We start from the raw sequence: 19,697 nt of genomic DNA, 5'->3' as shown, positions 1-19,697 counted from the left end.
GGCTGATCTTACAGTCAGTGACTGAATGGAGAAAGAGCCATTTCATTGTTGTTTTTCTCAGACTCTCCACAACCTTGTCCACCATAACACACTTGAAACTGAGACAAAACTGCAGCAAGAGAGCAGTACTTTGATTTAATAGTAGACCTGAGTGTTGGCTTGTCTGTGGGCTGTCACCACATAGGTCTCAGTGGTCTCAGGTTAATCGGTACTATCTAATCAAGATGTAGAATACTGACATCTCCACCTTGACAGAGATTCACACACAGTGAAAATAACCTCATATGCATCTTTAACAGCAGTTCGTCAGATCAACTATGTTACCAGGATTGTAATTCAGTGGGAAAAAGTTTGTCAAGTTGTTGGCAGTGTTGCCTCACAGCAGGACTAGGCATGAATTTCCAGCCCTGCTCCTCTGTGTGTACAGTTGTCATGATTTGCCCTCCCTCATAGTTGCTTTGGTTTTATCCTGGAGTTTTGGTTTTCATCCCAGGCTGCAAGGCCCAAGGCGCTTTCGACTTCTAATTTAGTCATACATGTGAATGTGTATGTTTTTACCCGTTTTGTGATGGACAGCAACCTGTCTGTCAAAGAAATAAGTGGACACATGCATGTATGATATATGAGCTGTTCTCAGTTAGCCTCACACAATCAAGGCCTTTATTTTTGTGGTTTATAGGTCGCTCCTAAAATGAGTTAATCTTTTATTAATTTGTGTTTGTTTGTCCCTCTAGGTGGAACTTTATCCTGCTCCTGTCAGTATGCTCAGCAGTACTCTCTGGAGAAGAAGACTACCTAGCTCAAGGTAAACAACAGGACTTGAATGCATAACTAAGCGATGGCTTTAAGATAATTAGTAGTACAGTTTTTATAAAAAGGCCTTTCACTTGGTCTTTTTTTGTGAAGGGGAGTGTTATGCACCTCCCTGAGACAGCATACTGACTTAATCAAGCAGATCAGGTTTTTTAGTCGGTGTACCTATAAGAATACTAGAGTTTCAGCTCTCAGCTTCAGTCAGTTTTATAGCCCTTCTGCCATATCCGGTCACATGCTGCTATATATAAAATCATCCCAGTGAGTTTAATGTAGTATACCCATCTCTGTAAAAGGGAACACTTGCATCAGATTTATACCTTGTATTGGCAATTTTGAGAGTGTTAATCTAGTAATCGGAAGGTCTGTGGTTTGATCCTTGGCTCCACGTTCATGTCAAATTGTCCTCGGTCAAGTTCCTGAGCCCACATTGCTCCTGTTGGCTGTTCCATTGGTGTGTGAGTGGATGAGTGAATAGCTGAGCACAGAGATGTAGACTGAATCACAATGTTTGTTCACAATAACTTCCACATTGAAAGCCCCTCGTCACACACTATTGTCTATAATGATGCTGTGCTATGTCAAAGTGTATACATCTGATTAATCTTAATTAATTTTGATGCTGACATAGCTTATTAAAAAACAGAACATTCATTAACATTAGGTTGGAGACATAATTTATCTGTTAGACCACAGATCACAGAAAATGACAGCTTGAATGAGGGCAAGACGAGGCAAGTTTATTTTTATAGCAAAGTGCGTTACAGGGGTATAAAAACAACTTTAAAAGAAATTATGCAAATGGATGTGCAGATAGGGGTAGAAATTGTCCATTGTATATTATCTATTGTCCTCCCTGTCTTTACTGAGAGCTGTTTTACAGTCTGATGGCCAGGGGGACGAAAAAGTTTTTGAGTCTGTTGGTGGAGCTGGGCTGGGACAGCAGTCTGCCACTGAACACACTCCTCTGCCTGGTGAAGGTGTTGTGCAGAGTCCAGTATGGACAGCAGTTTGTCAAGGGTCCTTCTTTCTGCTACTGTCACCAGAGAGTCCAGCTCTCTGTCCACTACTGAGCCAGCTCTCCTCACTAGCCTGTGCAGTCGACTGGTGTCTCTCTTCTTGCTGCTTCCTCCCCAGCAAACCACAGCATGAAAGAGGATGCTGGCCACCACAGACTGGTAAAACATCTGCAGCAGTTTTTTGCAGATGTTGAAGGACCCCAGCCTTCCTGTGTAAAGTGTTCGTATTTGCTGTCCAGTCCAGCTTGTCGAACACTTTACACAGAAAAGGGCAGAGCCGTACGTTTAATTAAACGTACATTAAACATACATTAAACTAAAACTAAAGATATGCATAGGGACAGTGGCTTAAAACAGGAGCTCCTCTTTCTTTGCTCATCTTTAACCTTCTCCCCAACATGTCTGCTCTTGCTCTCCAGGCCACAGCATGCATGTGGAGGCAGCCAAAATAGCCCCATAACCTTACTTGCCATTTTGTTTGCCCATCTCTTTTCCTGCCAGTGCTCTCATCTCTGGTCCACCAGAAAGAACTCTAAATATGTCACATGCATTCAGTATGTGAAGTACATGCTAGCACTCTGGGAAAGTACATCAATCAGTCAGACATGAGGAGGAGGAAATCTCAGTTAAATGCATAGCATGTATTGGAGACTGTTCCTTTAGCTGGTCAGATGCTGAAGATAAGGTCAGAGAGAAGGGCAAAAGTTAGGAGGTGATTATTGATAGCAGAGTAGATCTTTTTTCCAGCAAGGCACAGTCAGCACAACTTAGTTTTTTCATAGCCGTTGGGACAGCTAGAGTAAAGTCCCCCATATTTCTCCGGATGTGACTTTTTCTTGAAAGGACTTGTCTTCATTTCAGCAAGAAAGACTGCTGTCAAAGTGATCTAAAGAAAATGCAGGCACGTTTTGATTCAGCAAGCTGCACATGAGTGTGTTGAGAGGACATATTGTTGAGTGACATATCACTGGACCACTGCCAGAAATACCATATAGTGTACATGCACACTTGATTTAAGGTTTAAGGCTCATGATGAATCTTCACATATTTGTTCACATCCACACATGTATGCGCATTTCTACCGTCTTGTCGCACAGATGAAGCAAAACACCCCCTTTCCATCTTGCATTGTCTTCTTTCCCATGTATCTATGTGTGATGAGCCCTCTCAAAGCAGGATCAATCCATCATAACAAGGGGAAGAGGAATGCACACAGAGCTAGAGCAGCTTGTCTTCACATATGAGACAGGTTAATTGGAATCCGAGCTGACATTACTTCAGGCTAAGAATGTCAAGGACATCTCAGTGTGTGCTTAAATCAGCTGCAGATAGATAGTCTCCCAACCTGGGATGTCGAGTTGAGACTGTACAGAACTGCATCCAGGATGATGTGCTGTATGTCTTATTTCTATTCATTGCACTTTCACTCTCTGGCTCTGTTACCCTCTTTGCCTGCGTCCACCCAAAGCACTACAGCTGAGAAAGGGTTATCTTGTTTTCTATCCAAAAACGTCTATGGCAGAAGCAACACTAGTGGACTACCCTTGCTGTATGACAATGTATGAAGTGCCCATATATCTAATTTTTAAAGTTATGTTCAATCATGTGGCCTTGGACATCACCTACCTGATTTGAGCCCCTGAAAAAGGTAAAGGGTCAAAAGGCTGAACATGTGCAACTCATCTGAAATTTGATCTGGCCTTTTCTCTTCTTTTAGCATCTGCATTCTTGAACACACTATGCTCTCAAAAAGCAGCCTTTTCAAATCTGTTTAAACTTATATTACATTTACTTTAAAGTGAAACTCTCTGCAAAAAGCAACCAAGGCTTTATTTGCTATTGAATATGAGTCAAACCTGCGTATAAAAGCATAATTACGATGAAAGAGGCACTTTTAGATTTACCATAGTTTTGTTTTTGGTCAAGCTAATTTTCAATGGGAGTGCTATGGGCACTTGTATGCCAGCATCAAAATTTCTATTTTTAAAACACTAAGAAGGCTTGACACAACATGAAACTTTGCTCAATGTTCTCAATGCTTGTGTTCATGTGTAGAGACCCTGGTGATACTAGGAGCAAAGTTTCATGTTGTGTCGAGCCTTCTTAGTGTTTTAAAAATAGCGAAGATTTGACTCATATTCAATTGCAAAAAAAGCCTGGGTTTCTTTTTGGCGAGAGTTTCACTTTTTTTCAAACTGGCACGTGGAAGGGGCGATTTAAAGAATCTGGAATCACAGGTGGCAGGCCAATATGTGGGGGAGGGGGAGGGAATGAGGAGTGGCACTGTAAGTGGCTAATGTGCGGAGGGCGCTGGTCCTAGAGTTGTTCCAAGCGCGGAAGTAGAAGGTTTTACTTTCAGCATACAATGGCAAAACAAACTCTTGACGCTTATTTTTATCCCTGATAAGCCTAGTAGTGTGCCAGAGTCATATCCTAACTCAGAGGATAAGTCTGAGTCTGACGACACAAGTGTGGTGAAAAAATGAAAATGCAGCTCCACTGTCAGTTGCATTTAGAAGGCAAGAGGCTGTTAATCAGTGCACTGAGGAGGCCGAATTAATATTTAAGTTTATCATGGCCTTTTTCATTAGCTAGGAAGAGCTACCCTTTACCAAATATGAAGACCAACTTGGCCTGCAAAGAAAGAACAGCGTGAAATTGAAGTCAACATATAATAATTTCTTATTATATTATATAATATATATTATCATATATTTATATTATATAGTCAATATAATTTGCGGTGTGCGCCCATACATTTTGTGATTGCGCTCCTAAAATGTTCAGTTAGGGGCCATTGTGCTGCTAGTAAATAAAGTTAGCCTGGAGCCCTGTGTACACACAAACACACTGGCTTAGAAAGCATCACAGGCTTTCATATCGCTGCTGCCTCAGTCTGCTAGCACACTCACCGATGCACAGACTGACAGTGTATGTCTTCTTAATCTTTTGCCCTCTTTCTCACATGTGTGTACACGTTCACACAGATCAGGTCAGTTTCTAAAATGTCCCTCCTATTTGTGATGTAGTTGACATGTACAATTACAGTTTTTGTCAGGTAACCTTGTTGCCATTTGTCACATCAATAATGCATTTATTTATGTAACTTTGCCTGCTCAGTAGAGACAAATGTCACACATGTGACACATTGCCCTCCTGCCTTGTGATCTGTCATTTTCTTATTGCTCAAAGCCAAGACTGCACTGAACATCCTCTGTCTCCAGAGTGTTTTTGCCTGGCTGTGCCTCACTGTCAGTAAGTTCTTTGAAAATTACCTGTGGGCATGGGAAAAGAATGACAGGACCATATTGAGGAAAGCTCCTCTCATGAATCTCTGTTGGCAGAATGATTCAAAAGGGCTGTGCGGACTGGTTTCCTGTATCCTAGTTCAGCCCCTTAACCCTCTAGTCACGTCCACTCATCTGGGCCACAGCTGACTTTCTTGTACTTACTCCAGGAGGAAAACAGGGAGGGGTCACAAGCATCACGTGGAGACTGTTGTAGGTCTTTAATATCTAATCAGATCTAATCAGTGATTTCTTTTATCCTCAGTCATGTAGTTTGAACAAGGACAGATTACGTAATGTCCCACATTTGTTTTCACTTGTAGCAATGATGTTTGAAGGGATTATTTTCATCTTCAAGTAATCTGCTTATCATCACTTTTAATAAATGAACTGGTTAGTCTATAAAATGTCTAATATTTGTGCCAAAAGTAATGTTGTCCAACCCAACAGTTCAAAGCATTTTGGAACCGGCAAATATTTCACAGTTTTGCTTGGAAAATAACTGAAACAATTATTCGATAATCAAAATAGTTGGTCTTCCTTGTAAATTGTTTTTGCTTTTTTGAATAAAGAATTAACAACCATGGAGGATGAATAAAGCATATATGATAAAATAACCAATGCAATAATATCTGGGGTAATTTACGGTCATCTGTAGCAACTTGAATAACAAATCACATTTACACAAGTGAGACAGTAGCACAGCAGCCTTACTTAAAATATAAAAGGGGGGCATTGTCTTGTGGCTTCCTGTTGTCAGATCTTCAATGAAAGTGAAATGCCATGAATTGTAAAAGCAAATTCTTTTGTCACTGCACATTTTTCACTTCATCTTGCTCAACAGTTGTTTTTATCAACTAAAGTCATAGGCATTTGTCATTACAATTACATTTTGTTTCACCTCTTAGCTGCAAGATTATTAGAGCTGATAAAATCGTCAAAGGATGATTTTCTTCTTGGTTCTGCAATTTTATTTGCTAGATTTTTCCCAAGGATCTGAATAAAAACTATTGCACATTTCTCAAAATCCACTGCAAATACCAAGCTCAAGTCAAAGACCCGCGTAAAGACCGCATCACTAAATTTATATCCCCAAACTGTTCACCTATTTAAAGTTTTGTTGTTGAATTTATCTTAAAAGAAACTGTCTGATAAGTTTTTTAGAAATTATTTAACCAAAGTATACCTCCTTTGTGTCTGCATGTTAATCATACCAAATGTCTCTTCTGTCCTGCAGGAGTGGATATCCTCTATCGACTGGGACTTGCACCTCAAAGCAGTGCAGACAGTCCCTACAAGAGGACAAACTCACCTCTGACTACTCACACAACTATTTCCTCACCTTTGAATCTTCCTGTTTCTGGATACGGGGTATTATTCGACTCAAACTCCCTCTATGAGGCTCCAGCAGGCGATCTTTTTCCGGAAATTGGGGAGGAATTTTCTGTTGTGGTTAGCCTAAGCTCCTGGCGAGCAAACAATGCTTTTCTTTTTAGTGTCAAGGATGGTAGGGACAGGCTGCGTTTTGGCATTCAGCTGCTGCCACGCAGAGTGGTGGTCTACACTGCCGAAAAAGCCCCCATCTACTTTACCTACAACTGGCAAGATGGGCGGCAGCACCCTTTTGCTGTTGGTGTTCGTGCACGGTCAGTGTCCTTCTTTGCGGATTGCGGGGCAGTGCAGCAGTGGGAGCACACCCTGGGGAGATCTCAGACACTGAGGGATTCTGGGGGTCTCTTCACTCTGGGGAGGATGAACTCCAAAGCAGCACCATTTAATGGTCGAGTCTGCCAGCTAGATATCTATCCCTCAGCCCAAGCTGCCGCGCACTATTGCAACTACCTTAAAACACAGTGCCGGCTGGCCGACACTTACCGATTGCCTTCCCCACATCCTAGTTTGGATATTGAGGTAAATGACCCTCCTTCTAACCCCTTGACCAAGTCCCTTGTTGGAGTAGCAGCTACCGATCAAATCCCCATAAAAACCACAGCAGCTTTCAAACTGTCACGTGCTAGTTTGGTCACACAGTACTCAACTCTGAGCCCATCAGTACAACCTAATCTAGGGGATCAAAGCCAAATTTCCACATTGGAGCCCTTTGCCCACTCCACCACATCCTTGCTTCTGCCTGACAACCCTACCCTAACCACCCATAATGGACGAGCAATTATGGATCTCACCTATAGCACAACTATCACCACTACTAAAAACGTGTTGGCAAAAGGGAGTAGCCCCCAGGGAGATGCTGATCTCTCTGAAAACAGCACAGAGGAAGAGAGCAGCTCATGGAGCCTGCCGACTCCAGATGCCACGCCGGGTCTGATTTCCCCTGTCAGGCAAAGCCGAGTGAAGGAAGGACTCAGGAACAACTCCATCACCAACTCCAGGGACTCTGGCTTTGTGCTCCAACAGAGTCAACAGGTCATGAAGACTCACCTTAGGGCCAACGGCACCACTTTATACCGGGAGAATCAGGTGGACACCTCAGAACAGCATAATCTGGATGGCAGCTATGATGATGTAGACATGGGAGGATATGATTATGGATATGAGGAGCCAGACTTCTTATATGACTATGAAGATGGTCTCCGTGGCCCCAAAGGAGAGCCAGGTCCTCCGGTAAGTGACTGAATTTATGAATGACAATCAGGTATGAGGGTTTGTGGAACGATGTATTATGATCAAAACTGAAATGCAAGGCATCCAGTGCTATGTAAAATTTGGTTTCCTCACATACACAGGGCGGGGCAGTGTAGTGATTTAGAAAATATGGCATATCCAAGCGCTGTTCTTTTTTCATGTGTCTACAAGTTGTTAAAATAACAAGTCTTTCCCTTGCTGAACCACTGCCAGGCGGTTTAACGCCTTTTTTAAAGACGATAAGTCATCTGACGTATGAAGCGTAGACTGGCAAGAGAAATGAGCTGTCCATCCAGTCTCATGATGTATGTAGGTTGTCAGTTTAGCTTTTCTTCTGAACCTGCTTTCAGAGTTCAGATTTTCAGGTATTGCTTGTGTTTCCATGAGTGAGATGTGCCGGGTGCTTCTATCTAATCTGTTTAAATTTAGGAGTGTCTGTAATCATGTAAGATGTCTTGACTCATCCACAAGTTTCCATAGTACTGCCTCAGTTATGAAGTGCATGCGGGTATGTAAGTGGGACACAGCTTTGCCAGCACTGAGTTGTTGCATCTTCTTCATGTCTCAGAGCCTGAGCACATTGTGCTGCAGCATTACAAGCACAATACCATCTGAGCTGCAGGCCCCTTTCCAGTGGAGCACAATTCATACATAATACAGATAAATTAGCCAGAAAGTTTGTTCTTTTAAGCTGTTCCTTAAACTGTTTGTGTGTCTTGGCTACTTTGACCGCTTTGATGCAGGCATCTTTTGAATGTTGGGTTATCTGAAGGTCAGTGGTTCACTCTGTGTCATTGCCTCTTAGTTTAAACTTGAAAACAAGCTGGGTTACTTCCTCAGGGGAAACATTTTATAGTTTTACAGCCACAAAACCAGACAGTACATTGGCACGTGTACAGACTTCCTCTTGTCTCAGTAGATGTTTCGTGAACACTAATTTGTGTTTCAGCACTTCAAGGTCCAGTGTGAAGGGTTCAGGGTATTGATTTCAGAAACTGCATATAACATTCTCATTTAATGATAATGTCTACAATTTTTCATAATAGTTAGAGTTGCCAGTAACTGCTGAGAATAACGGTTACGCATGTTGGTCTAATGATTAATTTGAGAACAGACCCACTGTCTGCTGCTTCGCTCGAGCAGGCCGAGGTAAAAAGAGAAGCGTGTTATAAGAGCTCATTTTTGGAATATTTACTCCAAAACAGCAGCAAATTCAAATGTAAGTTAAAATGTGGGATGCTTTGCAGCAGAGGAGGGCGAGGGATTTAAAGAACTGGTTTGGCAATGTTACCTCAAGCTCAAAAAAGAAGTGATGAGCTAAAAAGTCAAGCTAGCCAGAGCAGATAACATTTTGATACTAACATTGGCTCTGAGAAGCGACTGTTGTTCAGCTTCCACAAGCAAAAGTACATTTCACAACATGCCAACCAATCATAAAAGTCCAGTATGTTACTTTATGGGGTAAAAAGACGGATATGTTGTTGGATGCATTATGCAACCATATTGCTAAATGCTACTAAATCCTACACATCGGTCCTTTAATGAGACCTCTTTTTACTCAGCTCTTATGCTTATGAGTTTACCTTCGCCAAAGAAGTTATGCTTTCACCTTTGTCGTTTTTTTGTTTATTACACAAAAAAATGAGTTTTTTTTCCATGACACTTAACCCATTAACTCTTTGAGTTGAGCGGTATGAAAGATCTTTCTTTATCATTGAATAATGCATGAATCTTCATTAAAAAAAATCTGTGAGTGAGTTCAATTTGAAGTGGGTTTGGCGACACATTAATATTTTCCAACCGGCCACAATTGGCGATTGCCGATATAGTTGGGTAGGTGTGAGCCAGCACGTGCAGCTAGTTCTCCTCCCCATGAACTACATTGCACACATTTTCAGTGAATGCAATTATGGAGGAGCTAGATTTTTGGTTTTAAACAAGATGCAACTAGCAAGCCAAAGGACCTAACTGAAGCAATTTGCAATCTCTGCAAACATATGGTACCGGCAAAGGACTCTACCAATTTTTCATAAGCATTTGCGAACACACCATCCTGCTGAGTACGCTAAACCCACACAGAGAGACCCTCGGCTGCTGTTGCTGTTTGTATTATTATCATTAGCTTACGTGATTACTGTGTGTTTTTTGTGGTCCAAATATTTCTTATGTTTGAATTTTACAGTCCACAGTTTATGTCTACACTTTTTGATAATTCACAATAGATCTCTTTTTGGGCCATAAGCTATTTTGCCAAAAAAAATATGCAACAGCTTTGGTTTAGTCACCATTACAAATATGGATGTAAACAGCAACTGCCTGGTTGGCAGAGGCACAGATTCCTGAAATGGCAATTTAATTTTGTTTGTGAAATCATTAATGTGGCATGTTTGGATCACTCGGTGATTATAGCAGTGCTTCAGAGTAACCCTTCAGAATGAGTTCTGGAGTTTGACAGTTAGTCATCACCTCCTTATTGCATTTCCCCTCATGGTAATGTCTCTGTTACATGGACTGTTATTAAGCTAACCACAGCAGACAGCTTACTTAACAACCCTGTGTTGGGTAACAATGCAGGGGATCATATGATGCAGCAAGTTAATGTCAGGCAATGCAAAAAGTTCAAAAGATGATTCAGTCTTCCCTTCAGCTTTCCAGAAAATTCAGTTGACTTGTTGAATTGACTCCATTGGGAATGATTTGATCCTTGCCTTGGCAGCACAGTTGAAGCTTGTGAATATTATCATTTTACTGCAGGAATTCCTTGGTTTCTTCAGGCCCTGTTGTTGTGGTGAAGGCGGTGGTGTGCTCAAAGTTTCCATGTGTCTGTATGTGGGAGTCTCGAGGAACAAACAGCTGTTTCTTTATTCATATCTCCCTCTGTGCCCATCTACTGCTCTGATGGGGGATAAGGCTGCACCAGAGTACCCCATTATAACATCTTGTTGTAGCAACAACTCAGAATACTAAATAAACTAGTTAAACCTTTATTTTCATCCAAACCACGGAACATTGTACCTTTTAGTGGGGTTTGTTTTTTAGGGGAGATTGCATTGGGAAGTAGCACAACAGCCTGAGGAATAAATATCTTCCTTGACCACAAAGGGATTTCCTGTTTTTTCCAGTGATGTAGATTGCCGTTTAAGTGTGTCTCCTTTCAAGTGAATCAATTCACTCTTTGTCTTTCTATTTCAGATTCTACTAGTATATTCTAAATCCCCTTTAGTGATGAGTCACATAGTCCAGTGAAATCATCAGATCTTTTTTTGGGAAACGGTAGTCTCTTGTAAAACGTTTTTCTCATCTTACAAATATTAGACCAAGACAATCAGGAAGGAAGATATTTGTTTTCACTACAGATCAGAACTGACATGCCAGTGCATTTTTAAAGAGCTGTATACAAACTATAATGGCAGCAATTATAATTCAGCAGCAGCAGCAGGAGTTAGGGATGGAATGACCAATGCCAAAAGCAGTGTTTGCATATTTCAGTGAAGCATATACTATGTTCTTTAAAGTTTGAAACATGCTAAGATAGGAAGAAGTTGTCTCAACCGGCAACAATATGACAGCACAGCATCACAAGCGGGTCCAAGAAAGCAAATGCAGGCTCAGCCTGGTTCGGTTCAAAAGATATGTGAGAAAATATGTGTTGTGTGTGTAATAACAATTCACAGAATTTATACCTCAGATAATTTCTGTGTGGACCTCGTACTGAAGTATATGAGTGAGCACACTCTGGTACGAGGCCCTGCAAATTACGCCACCTCCCCATCGTATCAAAGCTGTGTCAATGTTTACAACTTCAGTGAGGTAGAACTCGCCATATCCTCTAATCATGGAAAGAAAAAGAGATAATAAAGACTTTAATAATTGTGGTATCAAACAATATTGTTGCGCTGATGTGCCACAGATTAATTGCACACGTTTATCTGTTATAAATGCACCTTAAAGGGATATTTTTCAAGTTTGTAATGCCCTTATCAACGTGGGACTGGACAAATTGCTTTATGCAGATTCATGTTAATCATTATTAAGGGTGTCACGATTTTGATTTCAAATCAAAATCGACCAAAATTAAGTCTCAATCTCGAACTTTGAATTAAAAAATGGGATCGTTGATGCTGCCACACCAAGCGGAAAAAAAACACACATGTTGAAGTGCTGCGAGTCGACCTCCTCTAACTTAGCTACTAGCTAAGCCAGTAGCTATTAGCTACATCCAGCAAAACGATAGCATGGTGTTACACCATTCCTGTGCGGCTCATGGACCGTGGTCGGGAAGCACAGGGGAGATGATTTCCTCCAGGGCCGAAGTTTATGTTTACCTTCGGGGTGAACCCTCTTTCACGTGTTAAGCTGGTTGGGAAATAATACCAGGGAGCTTTGCTGTATCTAGCTGTCGCCTTTATTCACGGCCAAGCTGCAGCCTATATTGTATACTTTATTGCCCTCGGTACTACTGCTACTCCTTTCGCTTCTCCTTCCTCTCCCATTCATTCACTGTCCACACACACACGCTCCCTCACTCTCACTCGCCCACTCACACCTGACGCACACACACCTAACACACCACCCTAATCCTGAAAGGGGCGACACCACTCTTACAACAATGGCAAATGCAGATACAGTAGACCCATCTACAGAACTTGAACCCCCTCCTCTTTCACTGAAGTCGCCACTGGAAGTATTTTGGATTTCCAGTATGTTACGTTGACAACATTGGGTTGTCGACAAAAAAGCCACAGTTTGCAAGATCTGCAGAAACTAGATGGCAGGTTATTTTGTTTGAGTTTCCAATTGACTTAAGATATAAGTTATTGTTACATTATGTTGTTAATAAATATTTTGAATTTAACATTGTAGTGTGATTGCATTGCAAACAAAGGTCAGACATTATATTGCATAAAAGTCTAGTCTAAAAATGGCATTGCAACCTGTGCTTTAAAAAAGATAAATGTAAAAATTGAGAATCGAATCAAAACATGACCCTAGAATCGAAAATTGAATCGAATCAAGGATTTGGAGAATCGTGACACCCCTAATCATTATATATGTGTGTGTGTGTGTGTGTATATATATATATATATATGTATATATATGTAACATTCCTTAGTAATGCTAACAGAATGTAGTATCCAACTTTACACATGTAAAAGTAAACTAAACATTGTTAATTGGCCTGCAAGCTGTAGCCACCAATTTAGCTATCGGTGTTGAAAGTTTGTGGCACGTAAAATTATCCAGGTGTCTTCGTTGCAAACTTTTCACTGTGGTCGTTCTTTGCTGAAAAGGAGGAGGCTCGACACACTCTCTGCTAACTCAGTTCACATCAACAGTAAATGCAAATAACTTTTTTTTTCCTTTCGAGAGAACTATCTGGTAGAGCCTTGAAGTTGAACTTGCCTTTCAGAGGGCCCTTTTCTTGATCCATTTCTGCTCAAGGAGGTTTGTTACTGCTTGCTATCCACAATGTTACTTTTGGTTGTTTGAAACTTGTAATTTTTATTTCACAACTTACACTTACCAGACATGCAGTTGTTCCCTGTGTTTCATGCAATGCTTTTTCAAGACAAAGGATTATCTCAGTGCTGTGGGCCGTCCTAAGGCTGGCAGTGTCAGTCTCATCTCAAAGATGTAACTCGATCCTTGTAGTTGAGAAAACTTGGCTCTTTGAACTTCATAGCTCTTACATAAATATAGCACATACTCATCATTGCGAAGGCCTGGACAGTGAACTGCATGTTATTGCTTGCCATTAACATACTCTATATCTCTTCTTCTTTTTCCTTTCATTCCCTCTGTCTCTCTCCCTCTCTCCAAAACATTCCCTTCTTTCTCTCCCTGTCCCTCTGTCTCTCTGATTTAGGGTCCCCCTGGTCCTCCTGGCTTACCTGGTCCTCCAGGAAAAAGAGGTTCTCGGGTGAGTAACTTGCATGAAGATGAAGGTACAGAGTCAGCATGATGTAAACTAGGTGTAATATATTGAACAGGAGGAACATTTTGACCCTCTCAGAGTATATAATAGTTGGATACAATTAAGAATGTCTTTTTTATCTAAGTTTTACTACTAGATGTGTCTTCTTTCACACTTAATACAATAGAAAACTCCTTTGTATGTGAACCTTGTATATCTCTACTAGAAAATGTATTTGTGGGTCTATGAAAGTGCTATTTTGCTTAGATTCAGACGAAAGATGGTGACGTCTTTACAGGCACGATTAACACAAAACGTGTTTGGTGGTGGTAGTTTGTTCGCTGAGTCGGTAAAAAAGACTTTGAAGTTCAGGTCAGGTTTATTGGCTCATAAGGCAGTGAACTTAGATAAACAGCACTTACACAAACTGACGACTTAAGCATTTGTATTTTAATGCTTTGTTATGGCAGTCAACAGGCTCTAGCCATATGTAGCCTATTTTGCCTGTATTTACTATCACATCCAGCTGTAACTGTTGGGAAAGGGGTGCTCACAGACAACTGCTGTTTGTGGTTATCTTTATTAAACTCAGAAATAAGCCTCGCTTTGTAAAGGCTCATGACAAATAGATAGTTTGCTTTGAGGATGCAGGCAGTATTTTGTATTTGTCTGCATCAAGGTTGAGTGACCAAACTCAACCAGCTGCAACCAGCTGCTAATGCCACAGGCCCTGGAGGCCTCTTTAAACAGGACATAACACATTTTACTAAATGGATGCTGAACGCATCAGAGGCAAAGTGTATAAATAATTAACTCTAGATCTTTGTAGAATTGCTGCTACCCAGCAGAGCACAGGATTTCTGCGGGGTCTAAAAAATCTAAAATTTAATTGTCAATTTTAGGCCTTAAATGGTCTTAAACACATCCATGTTTTGCATATAGGTCTTAAATTACATTTGCTTAGGTCTTAAATAAGGGGACTTGGGCAAACTTTTTGGGAAAGCACTGGTGTCGCACACAAAATCGGAAAAAACACCAGTTAGCTTCTAAAAGTCTAGCGAAATCACGCTATGTACACCTCTGTCACCAGTTCCCAGTCCAAGTTCATCCAGTTCTGCTCGACCCCAACTCTGCACCGCCTCTGTTGTCTCGCAGTCAAGCACCATTCAAACTGTCTTTGACTCATCTCAGAACACTGTGTGTACACACACACACACACACACACACACACACACACACCAAGGTCATTATAGTTAACTTAATTAAATTGAATTCCCAGATAAAAGATGAACTATACATACTTAATCACTTGTTAAACTAATTAAAACTAAACTGAAATAAAAAAAAACAAACTGAAAAACTAAATTCAAATTAAAGTAATTCTGCGACTTTATTTTTTCTTACTTTTTCCTATTTTGTGTAGGTCTTACATTTAGTTCAAAATGGTCTTAAAAAGGTCTTAAAAAGTCTGCCAAGTTTGACTTGTTCAAACCTGCAGAAATCCTGAGAGCAACGTCATTTGTAAATATAACCCAGGGAAAGTACATATCTACAGTGTGTTCACTTAATGCTTAGGTATAGATAGTTTGGAACACCTGCTTATAAACCACATCAGACAATGACTCTCAAGTCTGAATAACTGTCAATGATTTGCTTTAAAATGTGTTGAGTGCATGTTTATGTACATTTTAGAGCAGAAACATCCCTGTGTTAAAACATTGCATGGGGATGTGTTGGTGTGGTTTTGATGATTTAGTATATGTGAGACAATGAAAGACAATTCAGGAAGTTGGGGTAAAATTTGAGTTCAATGTTTCTACCGGATGACCCTGTGTTGTTTTGCTAGAGGCCACCTCTGCTGCAACAAATAAATAAGGGTGGTTGTTTTTTCAGGATGTGGCCCTATGTTCTACTGTATTCCAACAGAGAGCACAAATGGCAGACTTGAAGGCCGATAGACAGGAAGACAAGTTGGTAGACAGTAAAACACGTCTCCTAGTAAAAGGCTTGGAAAACATATAGCTGGTTCAGAACATACTCGTCGCCCTATAGGGTAAGTCATAAAGTGGCGATAGAGGGAGGCATGGAATCATTATGTGGTGGGAAGCTGAGGGCAGTATGTGGCACTGTGGTTGTGTCTCTGCTGTCTCAGCACAGAGCAGCAGACCAGTTTTGCTGCCTGTAATCAGTAATGTTATCACACTAGGTCTGTCAACCATGGCATACCATATGGCGTAGACTTTTATAGTGGAAACACCAATTTACTTAAGATGCTCTTTGATTATAAGCAGGCCATGAATGTTACAGTTTAAGTATTGTAGTAATCAAGTATTTTATAAAGGAAATGAGCTGCAATGACATTTTCAATTGTTCTTTGCCATTTTGCAGTAAAGTAACTTCTATGCACTATTAACCACTTCCTGACCAAATACACAGTTAACCATAGGAGCACCTCTATAGATTAATTTTGTGTTTGAGGAAGGTCTAAGTAGAAAGATTTTCAAGTTAAGATTCAAGACGCTCATATCACGCCTTATTCAACATTTGCCATAACCTTCAACCAAATGAAGTGTTTAAGACATTCATAAGTTCAATTTCTTTTCTCTGATGGAATCAGGCTCAGAATACTGACATTAAAAATGACAATGAATGAGAGTGAGATCCCTCCTGTCTCTTGGCTGAAGTGCAGAGAAAGCAGTAGGGATACAGATGTGCAGGAATGTAGAGTATTTTGGTGTGTGTGCATGCATATGAATTGTACATCTAGTTGAGACATAAGTGTGCACGTGTGGATGTGCATTCATAGCATGCCTGGGATCTTCAAAAACTGAAATACTGTTGGTGCACTAAGAACAAATGTGGTACCATATGAATATGTACTGGATGTTTATTTCAAGAATGTATGGAATGTGCAATTCAGAAGAAATGTTTTATTACCAGGGTTACTCTGGTTCTCTGATAACTGAGGGAGTTATCTGAGAGGGAGACGCCCACTAACTGAATACACTGTATTCTGAGGTATTTCCTCCACGTGCCTAAGAACATGCATGCACTCTGTTCTTTGATACCCGAGTTACCCTTGTAACCTATTGATGTCTTCTGAACCTCTTTCACTATCTTACTATAATGATATATGACCCACTCCTGAATTGCCTGCTCTGAAGCCCATATAACATCAACCCTGAAAGGTCCAAACTCGACTTTAAAGAGTCCACATTATTGAATGAGTGGACCAACGTAGACTCCATCACATAATGGCAGTAAACCAAATACATGTGTGTGAAGTTGCCAAGCTGGCAGCGACACACATATCACTCACAGAAATGCCCTCATGTGCCTGGCTCAAGGAGTCTTACTCAGGATGCGGTAACATTTTTGACCACTGACGAGCTGGAACGTCCTTTCCTACTGGTGTGTCCTTCCTTGTTCCTTGACAAAATGACAAGAGGACACTGTAGCCTATGAGGGGTCACCGCAGCAGAATCTGGGATCAGGAATATGCATCACACATAATGACACCAGGGAGTTCAGTGCTCCACATTATGCCTGAGAGCCCCACGGTACAACATTATAAAGCAAGTGAAAGCTTCCATGATTGGTCAAACCAGAATGTGCATTCCATAGTGAGATATCAAGTGAGGCTTGAAAGAGAACTACAGTATTCCTTGTTTCAAGAGAAACTATTTTCCTTCACTTGTTTATCTGTAGTTGAGATTGCTGGCAGACATTTAATTTTCGCAACAAGCTGATGTTGTCAGTAATGCACAGTAATTAAATGATCTCTCTCTCTCTCTCTCTCTCTCTCTCTCTCTCTCTCTCTCTCCCTCCCCCTCTCTCTGCATCCGATCCAGGGTCCCACTGGTCCACATGGACACCCAGGACAGCCTGGACCACCTGGGCCCAAGGTGAGTGACTATTTCCCAGGATCTGGTATTATATATATTTGTGGGTGTGGACAATCCATATGTGTACCCTCAGAGCTGAAACAAGCTCCACTTATCCCAACACACAGGCCATGGCAATGTCATGCTCTGCTCCCACACTTTTTGTCAAAATAGTTTTACATGTTCAGTTAAGAAGTGGCATGAGAAGTGTCACACGACAAGTGGTCTATATCTTACATTAATTACACAATTATGCCTTTCTTAATTGAATTGGTAAAATAGGTAATCATGATAAGGGCTGTGGAAAGACACATACAGGGATTTACTTTAGGAGGAGCTGAGGATGGTGGTAGTTTGAGCTGCATCAATAAATATTTCCGAGTTACACTGTCCATGAATATCATTGGACAGTACTAGCCATGCAGTTGTGAATGAGCCAGTCATTGTAAAGCACATTGCAAACAGTTGATGCTGACCAGCCAATACAAGCATTACTTCAGGGGTCTTCCTGAACTGATGGTATAGTTCATTCAACTGTCAAAAGATAATGTCACATGACATCATGCAAACCTACTAACATGTTGGATCAAGCTACAGGGAAAGGAAAAAATTACATCAAATAATTTTTTCATGAGTTGGAAAAATGCCCTTTAGGTATATTGGAAGTGCCTCACAAGCATACAATGATGGATGATGCTAGTGGGAAAACTAAGAAAAATGGTTGCTAAAACAAAACTGGCAAATAACAATTTATTAACAGTGATATTTTATTCAACCCATGTTACATTTTGTACAGCTGCTAGTTGAACCATAATGGTGAAATTCATCCACTGATATATTTAAATTTCATTAAAAGGAGACTAAAATGTAATGGTATTTCAGATTTGTAAGAAATGAAAAAAAGGAATGTGCACATTTGTAATACTGTATGTCTAAAGACATGGGAAATTCCATAGTCATGTACTCCTTTCATTTACTGCTCCATGTGTATTCTGGATGTTTTCTGTTAAGATGGAATTCCAGCTGAACTGCTGAGACAAAGGATTGCATTATACAAATCACAAAAAATAGAACAATTCCTGACACACAGAATACTGTAACCAGATGGTTGATTGTTGATTGTGGCAGGCTCCACCCAAAGTTAAAGTCCTCAAAGTAATTTACTTTCCTATATTTTCCTTTCAGTGAAGTGGGCATACATTTTTTTTTAAAAATTGTTTATGATATTGCAGGACATTGGTTTTGGGATCCACAGTAAAGTTACGATTGCAAAGAAGGGAGTGACAAGCCTTAGCATCCATTTTCTCTTAAAAGAGTTTACCATTGTTGAACAGACAGAAATCAGCAGACTTTGTATTAAGTTTTTAAGCCGAGTCTTTGATTACTTTCTGATCAGTTTGTCTTTGAGGAAAACTCTCCAGGTCAGTGAATTTTGTGTTAAATTCTATACATTCACAAAAGGGCATTTGACTGAAGTTAGTTTTTTATAAAATGGCAAATGGCATTAATTATAGCAGAGTCTGACTTGTTGTTCTGTAAAGAGCCCATTATTTGCTGTTGTGAGTGTGTGCAAGTAGGATTAAAGCAGACACAACCAGATGTATGCAAGCGTGATAATGAGTCAGTGTGTTGTGACAGTCTAAAGAGACAAGGGTGGTGGTTGGCCTAAATAACGCGTAGATCTTTGTTCTCCTGGTTTTCACCGTAGACATAACCGTGCTAGTCCCGGCTCATCCACTATAACACATACTTCACAGATAGGGAAAACAAGAAATAAAGCATTTTTAAATCTCTGCTAAGTTTTTCCCATCATGGCACCAGATGGAAATGGTACATTTGTTCAACTGAGAGAGGATGTGTGCAGCTCCATGCAGATGGTTGTGGTGACTGTGGTCCCAAGTGGCGACCACAGAGTGGCTGTCTACACCGTGTAGTCAGAAGGGGAAGAGTCATGCTATAGGAACAGAAACAGAAACTTTTTACTCGACAGTGGATAGCTTCTCACTTGGAATCTTAATCAGTACATATACAGAACAGACAAAGAAGAGACACATTTAATAAAATGCAGTAGTTTCATGAATTATTATCTCTTTGCCTTGTAACGAGTGTAATATCCTCTTTTCCACATTGATTACAG

The 19,697-nt window shown here is 40.5% G+C and overlaps 1 protein-coding gene across 6 annotated transcripts in view; it reads left to right on the top strand.

Annotated features, from left to right (window-relative positions):
* Positions 1-19,697, top strand: part of LOC119029103 (collagen alpha-1(XXIV) chain) — a 95,804-nt gene that overhangs the window by 11,385 nt on the left and 64,722 nt on the right. For all 6 annotated transcript variants that reach the window (XM_037115694.1, XM_037115698.1, XM_037115693.1 and 3 more), the window contains exons 2-5: positions 735-805; positions 6,357-7,741; positions 13,629-13,682; positions 17,528-17,581. In XM_037115694.1, the coding sequence (XP_036971589.1) occupies positions 735-805; positions 6,357-7,741; positions 13,629-13,682; positions 17,528-17,581 (1,564 nt within the window). The remainder of the gene's footprint in view (positions 1-734; positions 806-6,356; positions 7,742-13,628; positions 13,683-17,527; positions 17,582-19,697) is intronic.

The sequence above is a fragment of the Acanthopagrus latus genome, chromosome 11 (genome assembly GCF_904848185.1).
Source record: "Acanthopagrus latus isolate v.2019 chromosome 11, fAcaLat1.1, whole genome shotgun sequence".
NCBI classification, from domain to species: domain Eukaryota; kingdom Metazoa; phylum Chordata; class Actinopteri; order Spariformes; family Sparidae; genus Acanthopagrus; species Acanthopagrus latus.
Note: the sequence above shows the minus strand (reverse complement) of the source record. Positions and strands in the feature narration are given on the sequence as shown.